The sequence below is a fragment of the Osmerus mordax genome, chromosome 14 (genome assembly GCF_038355195.1).
Source record: "Osmerus mordax isolate fOsmMor3 chromosome 14, fOsmMor3.pri, whole genome shotgun sequence".
Taxonomy (NCBI): domain Eukaryota; kingdom Metazoa; phylum Chordata; class Actinopteri; order Osmeriformes; family Osmeridae; genus Osmerus; species Osmerus mordax.
Window position 1 is genome coordinate 10,125,311 of NC_090063.1, and position 22,091 is coordinate 10,147,401.

The 22,091-nt window shown below is 48.9% G+C and overlaps 9 protein-coding genes across 9 annotated transcripts; all 9 read right to left on the bottom strand.

Annotated features, from left to right (window-relative positions):
- Positions 1 to 344: 344 nt before the first annotated feature.
- Positions 345 to 1,415, bottom strand: LOC136956602 (integumentary mucin C.1-like; the record flags this gene model as incomplete). Its single annotated transcript, XM_067250527.1, has 1 exon — positions 345 to 1,415. A coding segment is annotated over one exon (1,071 nt), but the record flags the coding sequence as incomplete, so codon positions are not given.
- Positions 1,416 to 1,553: 138 nt separating this feature from the next.
- On the bottom strand, positions 1,554 to 3,899 carry LOC136956383 (mucin-2-like; the record flags this gene model as incomplete). Its single annotated transcript, XM_067250285.1, has 2 exons — positions 1,554 to 2,410; positions 2,807 to 3,899. Coding segments are annotated over 2 exons (1,950 nt in total), but the record flags the coding sequence as incomplete, so codon positions are not given.
- Positions 3,900 to 4,679: 780 nt separating this feature from the next.
- LOC136956607 (integumentary mucin A.1-like) lies at positions 4,680 to 5,183 on the bottom strand (the record flags this gene model as incomplete). The annotated part of the gene is made up of 1 exon (XM_067250532.1): positions 4,680 to 5,183. A coding segment is annotated over one exon (504 nt), but the record flags the coding sequence as incomplete, so codon positions are not given.
- Positions 5,184 to 5,246: 63 nt separating this feature from the next.
- LOC136956385 (threonine-rich protein-like) lies at positions 5,247 to 5,711 on the bottom strand (the record flags this gene model as incomplete). The annotated part of the gene is made up of 1 exon (XM_067250286.1): positions 5,247 to 5,711. A coding segment is annotated over one exon (465 nt), but the record flags the coding sequence as incomplete, so codon positions are not given.
- Positions 5,712 to 6,713: 1,002 nt separating this feature from the next.
- On the bottom strand, positions 6,714 to 7,568 carry LOC136956281 (uncharacterized; the record flags this gene model as incomplete). The annotated part of the gene is made up of 1 exon (XM_067250173.1): positions 6,714 to 7,568. A coding segment is annotated over one exon (855 nt), but the record flags the coding sequence as incomplete, so codon positions are not given.
- Positions 7,569 to 7,967: 399 nt separating this feature from the next.
- Positions 7,968 to 8,828, bottom strand: LOC136956225 (uncharacterized; the record flags this gene model as incomplete). The annotated part of the gene is made up of 1 exon (XM_067250105.1): positions 7,968 to 8,828. A coding segment is annotated over one exon (861 nt), but the record flags the coding sequence as incomplete, so codon positions are not given.
- A 317-nt stretch (positions 8,829 to 9,145) lies between these two features.
- Positions 9,146 to 11,573, bottom strand: LOC136956282 (uncharacterized; the record flags this gene model as incomplete). The annotated part of the gene is made up of 3 exons (XM_067250174.1): positions 9,146 to 9,241; positions 10,083 to 10,709; positions 10,794 to 11,573. Coding segments are annotated over 3 exons (1,503 nt in total), but the record flags the coding sequence as incomplete, so codon positions are not given.
- A 465-nt stretch (positions 11,574 to 12,038) lies between these two features.
- Positions 12,039 to 14,589, bottom strand: LOC136956283 (uncharacterized; the record flags this gene model as incomplete). The annotated part of the gene is made up of 3 exons (XM_067250175.1): positions 14,574 to 14,589; positions 12,966 to 13,612; positions 12,039 to 12,821 (listed from the first exon to the last, which is right to left on the bottom strand). Coding segments are annotated over exons 1-3 (1,446 nt in total), but the record flags the coding sequence as incomplete, so codon positions are not given.
- Positions 14,590 to 16,478: 1,889 nt separating this feature from the next.
- Positions 16,479 to 20,985, bottom strand: LOC136956284 (probable maltase-glucoamylase 2; the record flags this gene model as incomplete). Its single annotated transcript, XM_067250176.1, has 4 exons — positions 16,479 to 16,616; positions 18,153 to 18,241; positions 18,411 to 19,276; positions 20,188 to 20,985. Coding segments are annotated over 3 exons (1,731 nt in total), but the record flags the coding sequence as incomplete, so codon positions are not given.
- Positions 20,986 to 22,091: the final 1,106 nt, after the last annotated feature.

Consider the following 22,091-nt stretch of genomic DNA (forward strand, 5'->3'; position numbering starts at 1 on the left):
GTTGTTGTTGTTGGAGCCTCTGTGGTAGTTGTAGGGCCAGCTGTGGTTGAAGTGGGAGAAGCTGTGGTTGTGGTTGGAGCCTCTGTGCTCGTTGTAGGGGCAGCTGTGGTTGTAGTGGGAGAAGCTGTTGTCGTTGTTGGAACCTCTGTGGTAGTTGTAGGAGTGGCTGTTGTTGTTGTTGGAGTCTCTGTGGTAGTTGTAAGGCCAGCTGTGGTTGTAGTGGGAGAAGCTGTGGTTGTTGTTGGAGCCTCTGTGCTCGTTGTAGGGGCAGCTGTGTTTGTAGTGGGAGAAGCTGTGGTTGTTGTTGGAGCGTCTGTGGTAGTTGTAGGGGCAGCTGGGGTTGTAGTGGAAGAAGCTGTGGTTGTTGTTGGAGCCTCTGTGTTAGTTGTAGGAGTGACTGTTGTTGTTATTGGACCCTCTGTGGTAGTTGTAGGGCCAGCTGTGGTTGTAGTGGGAGAAGCTGTGGTTGTTGTTGGAGCATCTGCTGCGGTTGTAGGTGCAGCTGATGTTGTAGTGGGAGCACCTGTTGTCGTTGTTGGAACCTCTGTGGTAGTTGTAGGAGTGGCTGTTGTTGTTGTTGGAGTCTCTGTGGTAGTTGTAGGGCCAGCTGGGGTTGTAGTGGGAGAAGCTGTGGTTGTTGTTGGAGCCTCTGTGCTAGTTGTAGGAGTGGCTGTTGTTGTTGTTGTTGGAGCCTCATTGGTAGTTGTAGGGCCAGCTGTGGTTGTAGTGGGAGAAGCTGTGGTTGTTGTTGGAGCCTCTGTGCTCGTTTTAGGGGCAGCTGTGTTTGTAGTGGGAGAAGCTGTGGTTGTTGTCGGAGCGTCTGTGGTAGTTGTAGGGGCAGCTGGGGTTGTAGTGGGAGCGGATGTTGTTGTTGTTGGAGCCTCTGTAGTAGTTGTTGGGGCAGCTGTTGTTGTTGTTGGAGCCTCTGTGGTAGTTGTAGGGCCAGCTGTGGTTGTAGTGGGAGAAGCTGTGGTTGTTGTTGGAGCCTCTGTGCTCGTTGTAGGGGCAGCTGTGTTTGTAGTGGGAGAAGCTGTGGTTGTTGTCGGAGCCTCTGTGGTAGTTGTAGGGCCAGCTGTGGTTGAAGTGGGAGAAGGTGTGGTTGTTGTTGGAGCCTCTATGTTCGCTGTAGGAATGGCTGTTGTTGTTGTTGGAGCCTCAGTGGTAGTTGTAGGGCCAGCTGTGGTTGTAGTGGGAGAAGCTGTGGTTGTCGTTGGAGCCTCTGTGCTCGTTGTAGGGGCAGCTGTGGTTGTAGTGGGAGAAGCTGTGGTTGTTGTTGGAGCCTCTGTGCTCGTTGTAGGGGCAGCTGTGGTTGTAGTCGGAGAAGCTGTGGTTGTTGTTGGAGCCTCTGTGCTCGTTGTAGGGGCAGCTGTGGTTGTAGTGGGAGAAGCTGTGGTTGTTGTTGGAGCGTCTGTCGTAGTTGTTGGGGCAGCTGTTGTTGTTGTTGGAACCTCTGTGGTAGTTGTAGGAGTGGCTGTTGTTGTTGTTGAAGCCTCTGTGCTAGTTGTAGGAATGGCTGTTGTGGTTGTTGGAGCCTCTGTGGTAGTTGTAGGGCCAGCTGTGGTTGTAGTGGGAGAAGCTGTAGTTGTTGTTGGAGCCTCTGTGCTCGTTGTAGGGGCAGCTGTGGTTGTATTGGGAGAAGCTGTGGTTGTTGTTGGAGCGTCTGTCGTAGTTGTTGGGGCAGCTGTTGTTGTTGTTGGAACCTCTGTGGTAGTTGTAGGAGTGGCTGTTGTTGTTGTTGGAGCCTCTGTAGTTGGGGCAGCTGTTGATGTTTTTGGACCCTCTGTGGTAGTTGTTGGGGCAGCTGTTGTTGTTGTTGGAACCTCTGTGGTAGTTGTTGGAGTGGCTGTTGCTGTTGTTGGAGCCTCTGTGCTAGTTGTAGGAATAGCTGTTGTGGTTGTTGGAGCCTCTGTGGTAGCTATAGGGCCAGCTGTGGTTGAAGTGGGAGAAGCTGTGGTTGTTGTTGGAGCCTCTGTGTTCGTTGTAGGAGTGGCTGTTGTTGTTGTTGGAGCCTCTGTGGTAGTTGTAGGGCCAGCTGTGGTTGTAGTGGGAGAAGCTGTGGTTGTTGTTGGAGCGTGTGTCGTAGTTGTTGGGGCAGTTGTTGTTGTTGTTGGAACCTCTGTGATAGTTGTAGGAGTGGCTGTTGTTGTTGTTGGAGCCTCTGTGCTAGTTGTAGGAATGGCTGTTGTGGTTGTTGGAGCCTCTGTGGTAGTTGTAGGGCCAGCTGTGGTTGAAGTGGGAGAAGCTGTGGTTGTTGTTGGAGCCTCTGTGGTAGTTGTAGTGCCAGCTGTGGTTGTAATATGAGCAGCCGTTGTTGTTGATGGAGCCTCTGTTGCTGTTATAGGTGCAGCTGTGGTTGTATTGGGAGCAGCTGTTGTCGTTGTTGGAACCTCTGTGGTAGTTGTAGGACCAGCTGTGGTTGTAGTGGGAGAAGCTGTGGATGTTGTTGGAGCCTCTCTGCTAGTTGTAGGAGTGACTGTTGTTGTTGTTGGAGCCTCTGTGGTAGTTGTAGGTGCAGCTGTGGTTGTAGTGGGAGAAGTTGTGGTTGTTGTTGTAGCGGCTGTTGTTGTTGTTGTAGCCTCTTTGGTAGTTGTAGGTGCAGCTGTGGTTGTAGTGTTAGCAGCTGTTGTTGTTGTTGGAGCCTCTGTGGTAGTTGTAGGGCCAGCTGTGGTTGTAATAGGAGCAGCCGTTGTTGTTGATGGAGCCTCTGTGGTAGTTGTAGGTGCAGATGTTGTTGTAAGTGGAGCAGCCGTTGTTGTTGGAGCCTCTGTTGCTGTTATAGGTGCAGCTGTGGTTGTAGTGGGAGCACCTGTTGTAGTTGTAGGTGCAACTATGGTTGTAGTGGGAGCAGCTGTTGTCGTTGTTGGAACCTCTGTGGTAGTTGTAGGACCAGCTGTGGTTATAGTGGGAGAAGCTGTGGATGTTGTTGGAGCCTCTGTGCTAGTTTTAGGAGTGACTGTTGTTGTTGTTGGAGCCTCTGTGGTAGTTGTAGGTGCAGCTGTGGTTGTAGTGGGAGAAGTTGTGGTTGTTGTTGTAGCGGCTGTTGTTGTTGTTGGAGCCGCTGTGGTAGTTGTAGGTGCAGCTGTGGTTGTAGTGGGAGAAGCTGTTGTCGTTGTTGGAACCTCTGTGGTAGTTGTAGGTGTGGCTGTTGTTGTTGGAGCCTCTGTGGTAGTTGTAGGGCCAGCTGTGGTTGTAGTGGGAGAAGCTGTGGTTGTTGTTGGAGCCTCTGTGCTAGTTGTAGGAGTGGCTGATGTTGTTGTTGGAGCCTCTGTGGTAGTTGTAGGGCCAGCTGTGGTTGTAGTAGGAGAAGCTGTGGTTGTTGTTGGAGCCTCTGTTGCGGTTATAGGTGCAGCTGATGTTGTAGTGGGAGCACCTGTTGTAGTTGTAGGTGCAGCTGTGGTTGTAGTGGGAGCAGCTGTTGTCGTTGTTGGAACCTCTGTGGTAGTTGTAGGAGTGGCTGTTGTTGTTGTTGGAGTCTCTGTGGTAGTTGTAAGGCCAGCTGTGGTTGTAGTGGGAGAAGCTGTGGTTGTTGTTGGAGCCTCTGTGCTCGTTGTAGGGGCAGCTGTGTTTGTAGTGGGAGAAGCTGTGGTTGTTGTTGGAGCGTCTGTGGTAGTTGTAGGGGCAGCTGGGGTTGTAGTGGAAGAAGCTGTGGTTGTTGTTGGAGCCTCTGTGTTAGTTGTAGGAGTGACTGTTGTTGTTATTGGACCCTCTGTGGTAGTTGTAGGGCCAGCTGTGGTTGTAGTGGGAGAAGCTGTGGTTGTTGTTGGAGCATCTGCTGCGGTTGTAGGTGCAGCTGATGTTGTAGTGGGAGCACCTGTTGTCGTTGTTGGAACCTCTGTGGTAGTTGTAGGAGTGGCTGTTGTTGTTGGAGTCTCTGTGGTAGTTGTAGGGCCAGCTGGGGTTGTAGTGGGAGAAGCTGTGGTTGTTGTTGGAGCCTCTGTGCTAGTTGTAGGAGTGGCTGTTGTTGTTGTTGTTGGAGCCTCTGTGGTAGTTGTAGGGCCAGCTGTGGTTGTAGTGGGAGAAGCTGTGGTTGTTGTTGGAGCCTCTGTGCTCATTGTAGGGGCAGCTGTGTTTGTAGTGGGAGAAGCTGTGGTTGTTGTCGGAGCGTCTGTGGTAGTTGTAGGGGCAGCTGGGGTTGTAGTGGGAGCGGATGTTGTTGTTGTTGGAGCCTCTGTAGTAGTTGTTGGGGAAGCTGTTGTTGTTGTTGGACCCTCTGTGGTAGTTGTAGGGCCAGCTGTGGTTGTAGTGGGAGAAGCTGTGGTTGTTGTTGGAGCCTCTGTGCTCGTTGTAGGGGCAGCTGTGTTTGTAGTGGGAGAAGCTGTGGTTGTTGTCGGAGCCTCTGTGGTAGTTGTAGGGCCAGCTGTGGTTGAAGTGGGAGAAGGTGTGGTTGTTGTTGGAGCCTCTATGTTCGCTGTAGGAATGGCTGTTGTTGTTGTTGGAGCCTCAGTGGTAGTTGTAGGGCCAGCTGTGGTTGTAGTGGGAGAAGCTGTGGTTGTTGTTGGAGCCTCTGTGCTCGTTGTAGGGGCAGCTGTGGTTGTAGTGGGAGAAGCTGTGGTTGTTGTTGGAGCCTCTGTGCTCGTTGTAGGGGCAGCTGTGGTTGTAGTCGGAGAAGCTGTGGTTGTTGTTGGAGCCTCTGTGCTCGTTGTAGGGGCAGCTGTGGTTGTAGTGGGAGAAGCTGTGGTTGTTGTTGGAGCGTCTGTCGTAGTTGTTGGGGCAGCTGTTGTTGTTGTTGGAACCTCTGTGGTAGTTGTAGGAGTGGCTGTTGTTGTTGTTGAAGCCTCTGTGCTAGTTGTAGGAATGGATGTTGTGGTTGTTGGAGCCTCTGTGGTAGTTGTAGGGCCAGCTGTGGTTGTAGTGGGAGAAGCTGTAGTTGTTTCTGGAGCCTCTGTGCTCGTTGTAGGGGCAGCTGTGTTTGTAGTGGGAGAAGCTGTGGTTGTTGTCGGAGCGTCTGTGGTAGTTGTAGGGGCAGCTGGGGTTGTAGTGGGAGTGGATGTTGTTGTTGTTGGAGCCTCTGTGCTAGTTGTAGGAGTGGCTGTTGTGGTTGTTGGAGCCTCTGTGCTCGTTGTAGGGGCAGCTGTGGTTGAAGTGGGAGAAGGTGTCGTTGTTGTTGGAGCCTCTGTGTTCGTTGTAGGAGTGGCTGTTGTTGTTGTTGGAGCCACTGTGGTAGTTGTAGGGCCAGCTGTGGTTGTAGTGGGAGAAGCTGTGGTTGTTGTTGGAGCCTCTGTGCTCGTTGTAGGGGCAGCTGTGGTTGTAGTGGGAGAAGCTGTGGTTGTTGTTGGAGCATCTGTGCTCGTTGTAGGGGCAGCTGTGGTTGTAGTCGGAGAAGCTGTGGTTGTTGTTGGAGCGTCTGTCGTAGTTGTTGGGGCAGCTGTTGTTGTTGTTGGAACCTCTGTGGTAGTTGTTGGAGTGGCTGTTGTTGTTGTTGGAGCCTCTGTGCTAGTTGTAGGAATAGCTGTTGTGGTTGTTGGAGCCTCTGTGGTAGTTGTAGGGCCAGCTGTGGTTGAAGTGGGAGAAGCTGTGGTTGTTGTTGGAGCCTCTGTGTTCGTTGTAGGAGTGGCTGTTGTTGTTGTTGGAGCCTCTGTGGTAGTTGTAGGGCCAGCTGTGGTTGAAGTGGGAGAAGCTGTGGTTGTGGTTGGAGCCTCTGTGCTCGTTGTAGGGGCAGCTGTGGTTGTAGTGGGAGAAGCTGTGGTTGTTGTTGGAGCGTGTGTCGTAGTTGTTAAGGCAGTTGTTGTTGTTGTTGGAACCTCTGTGCTAGTTGTAGGAATGGCTGTTGTGGTTGTTTGAGCCTCTGTGGTAGTTGTAGGGCCAGCTGTGGTTGAAGTGGGAGAAGCTGTGGTTGTTGTTGGAGCCTCTGTGGTAGTTGTAGTGCCAGCTGTGGTTGTAATATGAGCAGCCGTTGTTGTTGATGGAGCTTCTGTGGTAGTTGTAGGTGCAGATGTGGTTGTAATGGGAGCAGCCGTTGTTGTTGGAGCCTCTGTTGCTGTTATAGGTGCAGCTGTGGTTGTAGTGGGAGCAGCTGTTGTCGTTGTTGGAACCTCTGTGGTAGTTGTAGGACCAGCTGTGGTTGTAGTGGGAGAAGCTGTGGATGTTGTTGGAGCCTCTGTGCTAGTTGTAGGAGTGACTGTTGTTGTTGTTGGAGCCTCTGTGGTAGTTGTAGGTGCAGCTGTGGTTGTAGTGTGAGCAGCTGTTGTTGTTGTTGGAGCCTCTGTGGTAGTTGTAGGGCCAGCTGTGGTTGTAATAGGAGCAGCCGTTGTTGTTGATGGAGCCTCTGTGGTAGTTGTAGGTGCAGATGTCGTTGTAAGTGGAGCAGCCGTTGTTGTTGGAGCCTCTGTTGCTGTTATAGGTGCAGCTGTGGTTGTAGTGGGAGCACCTGTTGTAGTTGTAGGTGCAACTATGGTTGTAGTGGGAGCAGCTGTTGTCGTTGTTGGAACCTCTGTGGTAGTTGCAGGACCAGCTGTGGTTATAGTGGGAGAAGCTGTGGATGTTGTTGGAGCCTCTGTGCTAGTTGTAGGAGTGACTGTTGTTGTTGTTGGAGCCTCTGTGGTAGTTGTAGGTGCAGCTGTGCTTGTAGTGGGAGAAGTTGTGGTTGTTGTTGTAGCGGCTGTTGTTGTTGTTGGAGCCTCTGTGGTAGTTGTAGGTGCAGCTGTGGTTGTAGTGGGAGAAGCTGTTGTCGTTTTCGGAACCTCTGTGGTAGTTGTAGGTGTGGCTGTTGTTGTTGGAGCCTCTGTGGTAGTTGTAGGGCCAGCTGTGGTTGTAGTAGGAGAAGCTGTGGTTGTTGTTGGAGCGTCTGTGGTAGTTGTAGGGGCAGCTGGGGTTGTAGTGGAAGAAGCTGTGGTTGTTGTTGGAGCCTCTGTGTTAGTTGTAGGAGTGGCTGTTGTCGTTATTGGACCCTCTGTGGTAGTTGTAGGGCCAGCTGTGGTTGTAGTGGGAGAAGCTGTGGTTGTTGTCGGAGCGTCTGTGGTAGTTGTAGGGGCAGCTGGGGTTGTAGTGGGAGCGGATGTCGTTGTTGTTGGAGCCTCTGTAGTAGTTGTTGGGGCAGCTGTTGTTGTTGTTGGAGCCTCTGTGGTAGTTGTAGGGCCAGCTGTGGTTGTAGTGGGAGAAGCTGTGGTTGTTGTTGGAGCCTCTGTGCTCGTTGTAGGGGCAGCTGTGGTTGTAGTGGGAGAAGCTGTGGTTGTTGTCGGAGCCTCTGTGGTAGTTGTAGGGCCAGCTGTGGTTGAAGTGGGAGAAGCTGTGGTTGTTGTTGGAGCCTCTGTGTTCATTGTAGGAGTGGCTGTTGTTGTTATTGGAGCCTCTGTGGTAGTTGTAGGGCCAGCTGTGGTTGTAGTGGGAGAAGCTGTGGTTGTTTTTGGAGCCTCTGTACTCGTTGTAGGGGCAGCTGTGGTTGTAGTGGGAGAAGCTGTGGTTGTTGTTGGAGCCTCTGTGCTCGTTGTAGGGGCAGCTGTGGTTGTAGTCGGAGAAGCTGTGGTTGTTGTTGGAGCCTCTGTGCTCGTTGTAGGGGCAGCTGTGGTTGTAGTGGGAGCAGCTGTGGTTGTTGTTGGAGCGTCTGTCGTAGTTGTTGGGGCAGCTGTTGTTGTTGTTGGAACCTCTTTGGTAGTTGTAGGAGTGGCTGTTGTTGTTGTTGAAGCTTCTGTGCTAGTTGTAGGAATGGCTGTTGTGGTTGTTGGAGCCTCCGTGGTAGTTGTAGGACCAGCTGTGTTTGTAGTGGGAGAAGCTGTGGTTGTTGTTGGAGCCTCTGTGTTCGTTGTAGGAGTGGCTGTTGTTGTTGTTGGAGCCTCTGTGGTAGTTGTAGGGCCAGCTGTGGTTGTAGTAGGAGAAGCTGTGGTTGTTGTTGGAGCCTCTCTTGCGGTTATAGGTGCAGCTGATGTTGTAGTGGGAGCAGCTGTTGTTGTTGTTGGAACCTCTGTGGTAGTTGTAGGAGTGGCTGTTGTTGTTGTTGGAGTCTCTGTGGTAGTTGTAAGGCCAGCTGTGGTTGTAGTGGGAGAAGCTGTGGTTGTTGTTGGAGCGTCTGTGGTAGTTGTAGGGGCAGCTGGGGTTGTAGTGGAAGAAGCTGTGGTTGTTGTTGGAGCCTCTGTGTTAGTTGTAGGAGTGACTGTTGTCGTTATTGGACCCTCTGTGGTAGTTGTGGGGCCAGCTGTGGTTGTAGTGGGAGCAGCTTTGGTTGTTGTTGGAGCGTCTATCGTAGTTGTTGGGGCAGCTGTTGTTGTTGTTGGAACCTCTTTGGTAGTTGTAGGAGTGGCTGTTGTTGTTGTTGAAGCTTCTGTGCTAGTAGTAGGAATGGCTGTTGTGGTTGTTGGAGCCTCCGTGGTAGTTGTAGGGCCAGCTGTGTTTGTAGTGGGAGAAGCTGTGGTTGTTGTTGGAGCGTCTGTGGTAGTTGTAGGGGCAGCTGGGGTTGTAGTGGGAGTGGATGTTGTCGTTGTTGGAGCCTCTGTGCTAGTTGTAGGAGTGGCTGTTGTTGTTGTTGGAGTCTCTGTGGTAGTTGTAAGGCCAGCTGTGGTTGTAGTGGGAGAAGCTGTGTTTGTTGTTGGAGCCTCTGTGCTCGTTGTAGGGGCAGCTGTGTTTGTAGTGGGAGAAGCTGTGGTTGTTGTTGGAGCGTCTGTGGTAGTTGTAGGGGCAGCTGGGGTTGTAGTGGAAGAAGCTGTGGTTGTTGTTGGAGCCTCTGTGTTAGTTGTAGGAGTGACTGTTGTCGTTATTGGACCCTCTGTGGTAGTTGTAGGGCCAGCTGTGGTTGTTGTCGGAGCGTCTGTGGTAGTTGTAGGGGCAGCTGGGGTTGTAGTGGGAGTGGATGTTGTTGTTGTTGGAGCCTCTGTAGTAGTTGTTGGGGCAGCTGTTGTTGTTGTTGGAGCCTCTGTGGTAGTTGTAGGGCCAGCTGTGGTTGTAGTGGGAGAAGCTGTGGTTGTTGTTGGAGCCTCTGTGCTCGTTGTAGGGGCAGCTGTGTTTGTAGTGGGAGAAGCTGTGGTTGTTGTCGGAGCCTCTGTGGTAGTTGTAGGGCCAGCTGTGGTTGAAGTGGGAGAAGCTGTGGTTGTTGTTGGAGCCTCTGTGTTCGTTGTAGGAGTGGCTGTTGTTGTTGTTGGAGCCTCTGTGGTAGTTGTAGGGCCAGCTGTGGTTGTAGTAGGAGAAGCTGTGGTTGTTGTTGGAGCCTCTCTTGCGGTTATAGGTGCAGCTGATGTTGTAGTGGGACCACCTGTTGTAGTTGTAGGTGCAGCTGTGGTTGTAGTGGGAGCAGCTGTTGTTGTTGTTGGAACCTCTGTGGTAGTTGTAGGAGTGACTGTTGTCGTTATTGGACCCTCTGTGGTAGTTGTAGGGCCAGCTGTGGTTGTAGTGGGAGAAGCTGTGGTTGTTGTCGGAGCATCTGTGGCAGTTGTAGGGGCAGCTGGGGTTGTAGTGGGAGCGGATGTTGTTGTTGTTGGAGCCTCTGTAGTAGTTGCAGGGGCAGCTGTTGTTGTTGTTGGAGCCTCTGTGGTAGTTGTAGGGCCAGCTGTGGTTGTAGTGGGAGAAGCTGTGGTTGTTGTTGGAGCCTCTGTGCTCGTTGTAGGGGCAGCTGTGTTTGTAGTGGAAGAAGCTGTGGTTGTTGTCGGAGCCTCTGTGGTAGTTGTAGGGCCAGCTGTGGTTGAAGTGGGAGAAGCCGTGGTTGTTGTTGGAGCCTCTGTGTTCGTTGTAGGAGTGGCTGTTGTTGTTGTTGGAGCCTCTGTGGTAGTTGTAGGGCCAGCTGTGGTTGTAGTGGGAGAAGCTGTGGTTGTTGTTGGAGCCTCTGTGCTCGTTGTAGGGGCAGCTGTGGTTGTAGTGGGAGAAGCTGTGGTTGTTGTTGGAGCCTCTGTGCTCGTTGTAGGGGCAGCTGTGGTTGTAGTCGGAGAAGCTGTGGTTGCTGTTGGAGCCTCTGTGCTCGTTGTAGGGGCAGCTGTGGTTGTAGTGGGAGCAGCTGTGGTTGTTGTTGGAGCGTCTGTCGTAGTTGTTGGGGCAGCTGTTGTTGTTGTTGGAACCTCTTTGGTAGTTGTAGGGCCAGTTGTGGTTGTAGTGGGAGAAGCTGTGGTTGTTGTTGGAGCCTCTGTGCTCGTTGTAGGGGCAGCTGTGGTTGTAGTGGGAGAAGCTGTGGTTGTTGTTGGAGCGTCTGTGGTAGTTGTAGGGGCAGCTGGGGTTGTAGTGGGAGTGGATGTTGTTGTTGTTGGAGCCTCTGTGCTAGTTGTAGGAGTGGCTGTTGTGGTTGTTGGAGCCTCTGTGCTCGTTGTAGGGGCAGCTGTGTTTGTAGTGGGAGAAGCTGTGGTTGTTGTCGGAGCGTCTGTGGTAGTTGTAGGGGCAGCTGGGGTTGTAGTGGGAGTGGATGTTGTTGTTGTTGGAGCCTCTGTGCTAGTTGTAGGAGTGGCTGTTGTGGTTGTTGGAGCCTCTGTGGTAGTTGTAGGGCCAGCTATGGTTTTAGTGGGAGAAGCTGTGGTTGTTGTTGGAGCCTCTGTGCTCGTTGTAGGGGCAGCTGTGGTTGTAGTGGGAGAAGCTGTGGTTGTTGTTGGAGCCTCTGTGCTCGTTGTAGGGGCAGCTGTGGTTGTATTGGGAGAAGCTGTGGTTGTTGTTGGAGCGTCTGTCGTAGTTGTTGGGGCAGCTGTTGTTGTTGTTGGAACCTCTGTGGTAGTTGTAGGAGTGGCTGTTGTTGTTGTTGGAGCCTCTGTTGCGGTTATAGGTGCAGCTGATGTTGTAGTGGGAGACCCTTTTGTCGTTGTTGGAACCTCTGTGGTAGTCGTAGGAGTGGCTGTTGTGGTTGTTGGAGCCTCTGTGGTAGTTGTAGGGCCAGCTGTGGTTGTAGTGGGAGAAGCTGTGGTTGTTGTTGGAGCCTCTGTGCTCGTTGTAGGGGCAGCTGTGGTTGTAGTGGGAGAAGCTGTGGTTGTTGTTGGAGCGTGTGTCGCAGTTGTTGGGGCAGCTGTTGTTGTTGTTGGAACCTCTGTGGTAGTTGTAGGAGTGGCTGTTGTTGTTGTTGGAGCCTCTGTGCTAGTTGTAGGAATGGCTGTTGTGGTTGTTGGAGCCTCTGTGGTAGTTGTAGGGCCAGCTGTGGTTGAAGTGGGAGAAGCTGTGGTTGTTGTTGGAGCCTCTGTGCTAGTTGTAGGAGTGGCTGTTGTTGTTGTTGGAGCCTCTGTGGTAGTTGTAGGGACAGCTGTGGTTGTAGTGGGAGAAGCTGTGGTTGTTGTTGGAGCATCTGTTGCGGTTATAGGTGCAGCTGATGTTGTAGTGGGAGACCCTTTTGTCGTTGTTGGAACCTCTGTGGTAGTCGTAGGAGTGGCTGTTGTGGTTTTTGGAGCCTCTGTGGTAGTTGTAGGGCCAGCTGTGGTTGAAGTGGGAGAAGCCGTGGTTGTTGTTGGAGCCTCTATGTTCGTTGTAGGAGTGGCTGTTGTTGTTGTTGGAGCCTCTGTTATAGTTGTAGGGCCAGCTGTGGTTGTAGTGGGAGAAGCTGTGGTTGTTGTTGGAGTGTCTGTCCTAGTTGTTGGGGCAGCTGTTGTTGTTGTTGTAACCTCTGTGGTAGTTGTAGGAGTGTCTGTTGTTGTTGTTGGAGCCTCTGTAGTTGGGGCAGCTGTTGATGTTGTTGGAGTCTCTGTGGTAGTTGTAGGTGCAGCTGTGGTTGTAGTGGGAGAAGCTGTGGTTGTTGTTGGAGCCTCTGTGCTAGTTGTAGGAGTGGCTGTTGTTGTTGTTGGAGCCTCTGTGGTAGTTGTAGGGCCAGCTGTGGTTGTAGTAGGAGAAGCTGTGGTTTTTGTTGTAGCGGCTGTTGTTGTTGTTGTTGGTGCCTCTGTGGTAGTTGTAGGGACAGCTGTGGTTGTAGTAGGAGAAGCTGTGGTTGTTGTTGGAGCCTCTGTGGTAGTTGTAGGGACAGCTGTGGTTGTAGTAGGAGAAGCTGTGGTTGTTGTTGGAGCATCTGTTGAGGTTATAGGTGCAGCTGATGTTGTAGTGGGAGCACCTTTTGTCGTTGTTGGAACCTCTGTGGTAGTCGTAGGAGTGGCTGTTGTTGTTGTTGGAGTCTCTGTGGTAGTTGTAGGGCCAGCTGTTGTTGTAGTGGGAGAAGCTGTGGTTGTTGTTGGAGCCTCTGTGCTAGTTGTAGGAGTGGCTGTTGTGGTTTTTGGAGCCTCTGTGGTAGTTGTAGGAGTGGCTGTTGTTGTTGTTGGAGCCTCTATGGTAGGTGTAGGGCCAGCTGTGGTTGTAGTGGGAGAAGCTGTGGTTGTTGTTGGAGCCTCTGTGCTCGTTGTAGGGACAGCTGTGGTTGTAGTGGGAGAAGCTGTGGTTGTTGTTGGAGCCTCTGTGCTCGTTGTAGGGGCAGCTGTGGTTGTAGTGGGAGAAGCTGTGGTTGTTGTTGGAGCCTCTGTGCTCGTTGTAGGGGCAGCTGTGGTTGTTGTAGGAGTGGCTGTTGTGGTTGTTGGAGCCTCTGTGGTAGTTGTTGGGCCAGCTGTGGTTGAAGTGGGAGAAGCTGTGGTTGTTGTTGGAGCCTCTGTGCTCGTTGTAGGAGTGGCTTTTGTTGTTGTTGGAGCCTCTGTGGTAGTTGTAGGTCCAGCTGTGGTTGTAGTGGGAGAAGCTGTGGTTGTTGTTGGAGCCTCTGTGCTCGTTGTAGGGGCAGCTGTGGTTCTAGTGGGAGAAGCTGTGGTTGTTGTTGGAGCCTCTGTGCTCGTTGTAGGGGCAGCTGTGGTTGTAGTCGGAGAAGCTGTGGTTGTTGTTGGAGCCTCTGTTCTCGTTGTAGGGACAGCTGTGGTTGTAGTGGGAGAAGCTGTGGTTGTTGTTGGAGCGTCTGTCGTAGTTGTTGGGGCAGTTGTTGTTGGAACCTCTGTGGTACTTGTAGGAGTGTCTGTTGTTGTTGTTGGAGCCTCTGTAGTTGGGGCAGCTGTTGTTGTTGTTGGACCCTCTGTGGTAGTTGTAAGTGCAGCTGTAGTTGTAGTGGGAGAAGCTGTGGTTGTTGTTGGAGTTTCTGTCGTAGTTGTAGGGGCAGCTGTGGTTGTAGTGAGAGAAGCTGTGGTTGTTGTAGGAGCCTCTGTAGTAGTTGTTGGGGCAGCTGTTGTTGTTGTTGGAACCTCTGTGGTAGTTGTAGGAGTGGCTGTTGTTGTTGTTGGAGTCTCTATAGTAGTTGTTGGGGCAGCTGTTTCTGTAGTGGGAGACACTGTGGTTGTAGTGGGAAGAGCTGTGGTTGTAGTGGGTGCAGCTGTTGTAGTGGGAGCGGCTGTTGTTGTTGTTGGAGCCTCTGTAGTAGTTGTTAGGGAAGCTGTTGTTGTAGTGGGAGCAGCTGTGGTAGTAGTGGGAGAAGCTGTGGTTGTAGTGGGAGAAGCTGTGGTTGTTGTTGGAGCCTCTGTTTTGGTTGTAGGGGCTGCTGTGGTTGTAGTGGCAGAAGCTGTGGTTGTTGTTGGAGCCTCTGTTGTAGTTGTAGGTGCAACTGTGGTTGTGGTGGGAGAAGCTGGGGTTGTTGTTGGAGCGGCTGTTGTTGTTGTTGGAGCTTCTGTGGTAGTTGTAGGGCCAGCTGTGGTTGTTGTTGGAGCCTCTGTGCTAGTTGTAGGAGTGACTGTTGTTGTTGTTGGAGCCTCTGTGGTAGTTGTAGGTGCAGCTGTGGTTGTAGTGGGAGAAGCTGTGGTTGTTGTTGGAGCCTCTGTTGCGGTTATAGGTGCAGCTGGGGTTGTAGTGGGAGCGGCTGTTGTTGTTGGAGCCTCTGTTGTTGTTGTATTTGCAGCTGTGGTTGCAGTGGGAGCAGCTGTTGTTGTTGTTGGAGCCTCTGTGGTAGTTGTAGGGCCAGCTGTGGTTGAAATAGGAGCAGCCGTTGTTGTTGTTGGAGCCTCTGTGCTAGTTGTAGGAATGGCTGTTGTGGTTGTTGGAGCCACTGTGGTAGTTGTAGGGCCAGCTGTGGTTGAAGTGGGAGAAGCTGTGGTTGTTGTTGGAGCCTCTGTGCTCGTTGTAGGAGTGGCTGTTGTTGTCGTTGGAGCCTCTGTGGTAGTTGTAGGTCCAGCTGTGGTTGTCGTGGGAGAAGCTGTGGTTGTTGTTGGAGCCTCTGTGCTCGTTGTAGGGGCAGCTGTGGTTCTAGTGGGAGAAGTTGTGGTTGTTGTTGGAGCCTCTGTGCTCGTTGTAGGGGCAGCTGTGGTTGTAGTGGGAGAAGCTGTGGTTGTTGTTGGAGCCTCTGTGTTCGTTGTAGGGGCAGCTGTGGTTGTAGTGGGAGAAGCTGTGGTTGTTGTTGTAGCGGCTGTTGTTGTTGTTGGAGCCTCTGTTGCGGTTATAAGGGCAGCTGATTTTGTAGTGGGAGAAGCTGTAGTTGTTGTTGGAGCATCTGTTGCGGTTTTAGGTGCAGCTGTGGTTGTAGTGGGAGCAGCTGTGGTAGTTGTAGGTTCATCTTTGGTTATTATTTGAGCCTCTGTTGTAGTTTTAGGTGCAGTAGTAGTTGTGGTAGCCACTGTGGTTGTTTGAGCCTGTTTGGTTGTTGTCATAACAGAAATCTTGAAAGGAAATAGAAGAGACATTGTTTTACACTGAATTCCTTTGACTATAAAATTAATCAACAAATACTTCTATGTTTAGTTTATCTGTATTTGTAATTTTTAGCTGCTTCACTATAGCCACAACAAACTGTTCCTCTGACTTACGTCTTTTTAGTTTCATTGTGTTCCCAATTGGGATTTATGTGAAAAAATTACAAATATATTAGTTGACAAAATGTCGGAAACCTCTTCAATGACACGACTACTTTTAAAATAGTGACTTTTATTGTTTATTTCATTTTAAAATGTGTACAACCGTGGACATCAATATACAACATAGATGTTATGGGTAACCTTATAGTAGCTAATTGGGTAGCTAAGTATTTACATTTTAATTAAAAACCCACTGGACCAGTCTCCTCATAACTTCTTCTACAATCTCATACTTTTTACATCTCTTTACCTTCTTTGTTTGATGGCTTCAGGTCTCACAGATTGCCACCCACAAGCCATTTCGAGAAAGTACATGAAAGTTATATTTTTTCTGGCTGAATGCTGTTTTCCAGTTAAATTAAATAAATATTAAAGAAAATAATATATGATAAATATTAATTAAGAAAGTTGATGTTGATAAATTGACTATGCTAAATCATTATTTCGATTTTTCATTCGATATTTCAAACATTTCAAACATTTCAAAAAGGTTCATACATCAAAAGCAAGTATAAATACATTATAAATATGAATAATTATAAAGATTATTTAAAGTTATTAGCATTACAGCAATTCTAGTGTTTACATTTGTGTATATATAATTGTTTAATCAAATAATGTTTTCATTTTTTTTCATGACAATCTATTTTTCATGTCCTACTTGTTTCATGTTTTGTAGCATTGCATTTTTGATTTGGTTACACACATTTCTTTATTTACAGGAATGCCTTTCAAAAGTACGTTATTTTCTTGTCCTAATTCATTAGAATTCTTACACGTTTTTGCAGTTCTGCAATTTGATTTGAAGGAAATCCCAAAAAAGTCAGAAAAGATCTACATCAAAATGTACAGAAAATTGACTAAAGTGAGTAGAAAAGTGACCATATATACAGGTCTGCTCCTTGCCATTGCACCGCTGGTGGTGGTGAGTGCTGTGGCAGTTTGAGTTGTTTGCGTTGTTGTACTGGTACTTGCAGCTGTCCTTGTGGTTGTAGGTGCTACTGTGGAATTAGTTGCCTCCACAGTTGTAGGAGTTACAGTACTGGAGGCATTTGGTTCAGCTATTGTGGGAAAGAAGAAAAACATTGTTTCTTGCAAAACATTTAACTGAGTTTTTGACATATCTGAACATTATGGAATTATTTAGATTATAATCATTACAAACCTGCAACAATACTGCCAGTGATAACATTCAGGAAAACCAGGGATTCATTTAAAGACGTTTTTAAAGAGTCTGCTGCACTGGTGACGTTCGGAACTACACTCTCATTCTGGAATATCAAGTTGGCTGTGACACCCACTGACCCAGGCCTGAAAAGTAGAGATTCATAAATGGATTGTTTATACTCAAGCAATAGAGCATGAATACATTGACAGAGCCAACATAAACCTAAATCTCTTGTCACGGATCACTTACCAAAATCCAATAATTATGCATCTCAGGAAAGTGAAAGGGTACCACTTCCTGTATCCCCGATTCAGCTAAAAAATATGAGGAAAAAAATGAAAGGATTATCGCACAAAGAACATATGAAAACATGAATTATTGAAAAATATATGTCAAATGATTTTCCTATTGAATTGAAATGACAGATTTTAGATGAACATTACCTCAGCTGTGACATTGGCAGCCAGTTCTTGATATTGCGACGACTTTGGATTGTTGTATTCAACTATGAAAACCCGCACCAAACGCATCCTCAGAAAGAGGTAACCCTCATTTTGTTGAGGGGGGTCTGTCGATGCAACTGTGCTAGTCGTGGTTAATCTGGTAGTGCTAGAAGTTTGTGTTGCAGGGATAGCTGTTTTGGTTGTGGATGTAGTTGAATGTGGTAGAGAAGTTGGGGTTGTTGCAAGTGTATTTAGTGTGACGGTTGGAGTTGAGATTGCCATGGTGGTGCGGGCAGTAGCTATGGTTGATGCCATTGTTAAAGATGTGTCAGTTGTATATGAAAATGTTGTAGATGCCTGACTGACAGTTGGTGAACTAGTTATCTGGAAAAGACAAGAGAAGATTGGATAGATTAGTTGTTGAATGAACAGAATTTGATCACCATATGTTTAACATGTATGAGTTCAAATAATGCCTTCATGTTTACTTTTAATGCATGCATATCATTCAAACGTTGTATTTAGTATTTTGTGATCAAGCCTGATTCCAAGAAAACCTTTCAAAGACTAGGCTTTGCCTCTGTTGAGGGAATAATCTCCTTCAATACACAATCTGGTTAGGGCACATTAGACTTGGAATAAACATGACATAAACATAAACATTGTAATTCATCCTTACATTAAATGTAGAATCCTTGCAAAAATGTGACTCTTTGAAGACGTTTCACTCAAAGTAGATTTTGTCAGAGTGGATGGAAAAAAAAACAGGATGTCCTTCTGCATCTGGTCGTATTTTAAAGTATATAAGGCAGCATGCTTTTCTTGCTATTCTGACCCAAAACACGCGCAGTGTAAGATACGTCACATTAACCGAACTACATACACGCCAAAGTAACAGTATGATATGCAGATTTTCTGTGTACATGAAGCTTGGGTCTTCGTGAGGTCAAGAGGTCATGCAGCGAGGCCCCACTGAGAGCGAATATAGAGACGGAACACACTCGGGCCCAGACTTTGAGGAGACAGCAGGGGGAAAACATGCACAAATAGGGGCTTACATGAGTAACGACTGGTTCCCCTGTTGTCCGTTCTACTGTATCAGTGTACTGATCTCTGAGAACCAGTAAGGAGCGATTCTGTGCATTCTATGTTTGAACGTGTCCAGCTACTGTATTTAAGCACGTCGTGAGAAACAGAGTCTTCACTCAAGCTAATCATTTTGTCATGAACTGATGGTGTGATCCGAGTAGCTCGTGCTAATACACCAAGTCAACTCTTTTACATTTTCGTGCCTCCTTCCAGCCTGCCTTCTGACAGAGAATTCATCTAACACAGTAGCAGCGCTCTGCTGGTTGTCCTCCCAACAGGATGGTTAGCTACGCATAGTTTTGTATCTCCAAGTAAAACATGTTTTGCCGACACCCTTCTTTCAACAACATTTTGAGACGTTGAGAGATGTATGAGCAAGGCTGTCAAAATTCAAGGCGCGATATTATTATGGAGGGTTTTGTCCAAATTGCATGCATACTTAATGCAACAGTACATACTTTGTATGGCCAGCTGCAATATACTAAAGGTAAAAGAAAAGTGTGAGATTTGAGAAACAGGGCCAAATAACTGTCAATTGTAGTTAACATGGCAACCGATTTTCGTTAGAAAACATTACATCATGGTGAGTTTCTTTAAAAATAAGTATCTAATTTTAATTTGAAGTATATTTCGTATATTCTGTTCGTATATACATGTATACTTTCTGGGTGAATATATACACATATATATACACACAGTAAGACACATCATATATACATGAACTCTTTTATGAATTGTAAACAAATTATTTGGGATTTTAATTATTGGGAGGGAAAACTGAGAGGTTGTGGAAAATAATAAAGTGACCGCAAATTTGGGTCTTTCTCTTGCCATAGTGCTGTCAGAAGTGGTTTCAATGGCGGATGATGTCAAACTTGTGATGATTGGAGAAGAAGCAAGTGTGGTAGACGATGGCAGTTCTGTGAAAATTTTTTTTTTGTTTAAATACACATTTTAATTCAGTGACCAACTTCTTGCAAAGTATCTACATGACATTGCTTTTTTGGGGAAAAGTAAGCTGCAGCAAAGATACAGTGACAGGTGCTGATGTTCTGATTCATATTAATGAACTTCTCATTGTGGTAATACCTGTGGTGGTTGAAATGGTGGGAGAATTTGTAGTTTGAGGAGCTGGGATTGTTGTTGAAGACACTGTAGTTATTACAGTAGCAGCTGTGGTTGTTGTTGGAGCCTCTGTGGTAGTTGTGGGGGCAGCTGTGGTTGTAGTAGGAGAAGCTGTGGTTGTAGTGGGAGAAGCTGTGGTTGTTGTTTGAGCCTCTGTGATAGTTATAGGGGCAGCTGTGGTTGTAGTGGGAGAATCTGTGGTTGTTGTTGGAGTATCTGAGGTAGTTGTAGGAGCCTCTGTGGTAGTTGTTGGAGCAGCTGTGGTTGTAGTGGGAGAAGCTGTGGTTCTTGTTGGAGCCTCTGTGGTGGTTGTAGGTGCAGCTGTGGTTGTAGTGGGTGCAGCTGTTGTAGTTGTAGGTGCAGCTGTGGTTGTTGTTTGAGCCTCTGTGATAGTTATAGGGGCAGCTGTGGTTGTAGTGGGAGCGGCTGTGGTTGTAGTGGCAGAAGCTGTGGTTGTTGTTGGAGCCTCTGTTGTCGTTGTAGGTGCAACTGTGGTTGTAGTGGGAGAAGCTGTGGTTGTTGTTGGAGCCTCTGTGGTAGTTGTAAGTGCAGCTGTGGTTGTAGTGGGTGCAGCTGTTGTAGTTGTAAGTGCAGCTGTGGTTGTTGTTTGAGCCTCTGTGATTGTTATAGGGGCAGCTGTGGTTGTAGTAGGAGCGGCTGTTGTTGTTGTTGGGGCCTCTGTAGTAGTTGTTAGGGCAGCTGCTGCTGTAGTGGGAGCAGCTGTGGTTGTAGTGGGATAAGCTGTGGCTGTTGTTGGAGCCTCTGTTGGAGTTGTAGGTGTAGCTGTGGTTGTAGTAGGAGCTGCTGTTGTTGTTTTTGGAGTCGCTGTGCTAGTTGTAGGGGCAGCTGTGGTTGTAGTGGGAGAAGCTGTGGTTGTTGTTGGAGCGTCTGTGGTAGTTGTCGGAGCCTCTGTGGTAGTTGTTGGAGCAGCTGTGGTTGTAGTTGGAGAAGCTGTGGTTGTTGTTGGAGATTCTGTGGTAGTTGTTGGAGCCTCTATGGTAGTTGTAGGGGCAGCTGTGGTTGTAGTGGCAGAAGCTGTGGTTGTTGTTGGAGCCTCTGTTGTAGTTGTAGGTGCAGCTGTGGTTGTAGTGGGAGAAGCTGTGGTTGTTGTTGGAGCCTCTGTGGTAGTTGTAGGTGCAGCTGTGGTTGTAGTGGGTGCAGCTGTTGTAGTTGTAGGAACAGCTGTGGTTGTAGTGGGTGAAGCTGTGGTTGTTGTTGGAGCCTCTGTGGTAGCTTTAGGTGCAGCTGTGGTTGTAGTGGGTGCATCTGTTGTAGTTGTAGGTGCAGCTGTGGTTGTAGTGGGAGCAGCTGTTGTAGTTGTAGGTGCAGCTGTGGTTGTTGTTGGAGCCTCTGTGGTAGTTGTAGGGGCAGCTGTGTTTGTAATGGCAGAAGCTGTGGTAGTAGTTGGAGCCTCTGTGGTAGATGTAGGTGCAGCTGTGGTTGTAGTGGGTGCAGCTGTTGTAGTTGTTGGAGCCTCTGTAGTAGTTGTTGGGGCAGCTGTTGTTGTAGTGGGAGCAGCTGTTGTTGTTGTTGGAGCCTCTGTTGTGGTTGTAGGGGCAGCTGTGGTTTTAGTGGGAACAGCTGTGGTTGTTGTTGGAGCCTCTATTGTAGTTGAAGGGGCAGCTGTGGTTGAAGTAGGAGCGGCTGTTTTTGGAGCCTCTGTGCTAGTTGTAGGTGCAGCTGTGGTTGTAATGGCAGAAGCTGTGGTTGTTTTTGGAGCGTCTGTGGTAGTTGATGGAGCCTCTGTGGTAGTTGTAGGTTCAGCTGTGCTTATAGTGGCAGAAGCTGTGGTTGTTGTTGGAGCCTCTGTTGTAGTTGTAGGTGCAGCTGTGGTTGTAGTGGGAGCAGCTGTGGTTGTTGTTGGAGCCTCTGTAGTACTTGTTGGGGCAGCTGTTGTTGTAGTGGGAGCAGCTGTGGTAGTAGTTGGAGCCTCTGTGGTAGATGTAGGTGCAGCTGTGGTTGTAGTGGGAACAGCTGTTGTTGTTGTTGGAGCCTCTGTAGTGGTTGTTGGGGCAGCTGTGGCTGTAGTGTGAGCAGCTGTTGTTGTTGTTGGAGTCTCTGTGGTAGATGTAGGTGCAGCTGTGGTTGTAGTGGGAACAGCTGTTGTTGTTGTTGGAGCCTCTGTAGTGGTTGTTGGGGCAGCTGTGGTTGTAGTGGAAGCAGCTGTGGTTGTTGTTGGAGCCTCTGTTGTGGTTGTAGGGGCAGCTGTGGTTTTAGTGGGAACAGCTGTGGTTGTTGTTGGAGCCTCTGTTGTAGTTGTAGAGTCAGCTGTGGTTGTAGTGGCAGCTGTGGTTGTCATGGAAGCAGCTGTGGTAGTAGTGGGAGAAGCTGTGGTTGTAGTGGGAGAAGCTGTGGTTGTTGTTGGAGCCTCTGTTTTGGTTGTAGGGGCTGCTGTGGTTGTAGTGGGAGAAGCTGTGGTTGTTGTTGGAGCCTCTGTTGTAGTTGTAGGTGCAGCTGTGGTTGTAGTGTGAGCAGCTGTGGTTGTTGTTGGAGCCTCTGTAGTAGTTGTTGGGGCAGCTGTTGTTGTAGTGGGAGCAGCTGTGGTAGTAGTTGGAGCCTCTGTGGTAGATGTAGGTGCAGCTGTGGTTGTAGTGGGAACAGCTGTTGTTGTTGTTGGAGCCTCTGTAGTGGTTGTTGGGGCAGCTGTGGTTGTAGTGGAAGCAGCTGTGGTTGTTGTTGGAGCCTCTGTTGTGGTTGTAGGGGCAGCTGTGGTTTTAGTGGGAACAGCTGTGGTTGTTGTTGGAGCCTCTGTTGTAGTTGTAGAGTCAGCTGTGGTTGTAGTGGCAGCTGTGGTTGTCGTGGAAGCAGCTGTGGTAGTAGTGGGAGAAGCTGTGGTTGTAATGGCAGAAGCTGTGGTTGTTGTTGGAGCCTCTGTTGAAGTTGTAGGTGCAGCTGTGGTTGTAGTGCGAGCAGCTGTGGTAGTAGTCGGAGCAGCTGTGGTTGTTGTTGGAGCCTCTGTGGTAGTTGATGGAGCCTCTGTGGTAGTTGTAGGTTCAGCTGTGCTTATAGTGGCAGAAGCTGTGGTTGTTGTTGGAGCCTCTGTTGTAGTTGTAGGGGCAGCTGTGGCTGTAATGGCAGAAGCTGTGGTTGTTGTTAGAGCCTCTGTTGTAGTTGTAGGTGCAGCTGTGGTTGTAGTGGGAGCAGCTGTGGTTGTTGTTGGAGCCTCTGTAGTAGTTGTTGGGGCAGCTGTTGTTGTAGTGGGAGCAGCTGTGGTTTTAGTGGGAGAAGCTGTGTTTGTTGTTTGAGCCTCTGTTGTAGTTGTAGGTGCAGCTGTGGTTGTAGTAGGAGCGGCTGTTGTAGTTGTTGGAGCGTCGGTGGTAGTTGTTGGAGCCTCTGTGGTAGTTGTAGGTGTAGCTGTGGTTGTAGTGGGAGCTGCTGTGGTTGTTGTTGGAGCTTCTGTGGTAGTTGATGGAGCCACTGTTGTAGTTGTAGGTTCAGCTGTGGTTGTAATGGGAGCAGCTGTGGTAGTAGTCGGAGCAGCTTTGGTTGTTGTTGGAGCATCTGTTGTAGTTGTAGATGCAGCTGTGGTTGTAGTGGGAGCAGCTGTGGTTGTTGTTGGAGCCTCTGTAGTAGTTGTTGGGGCAGCTGTTGTTGTAGTGGGAGCAGCTGTGGTAGTAGTTGGAGCCTCTGTGTTAGATGTAGGTG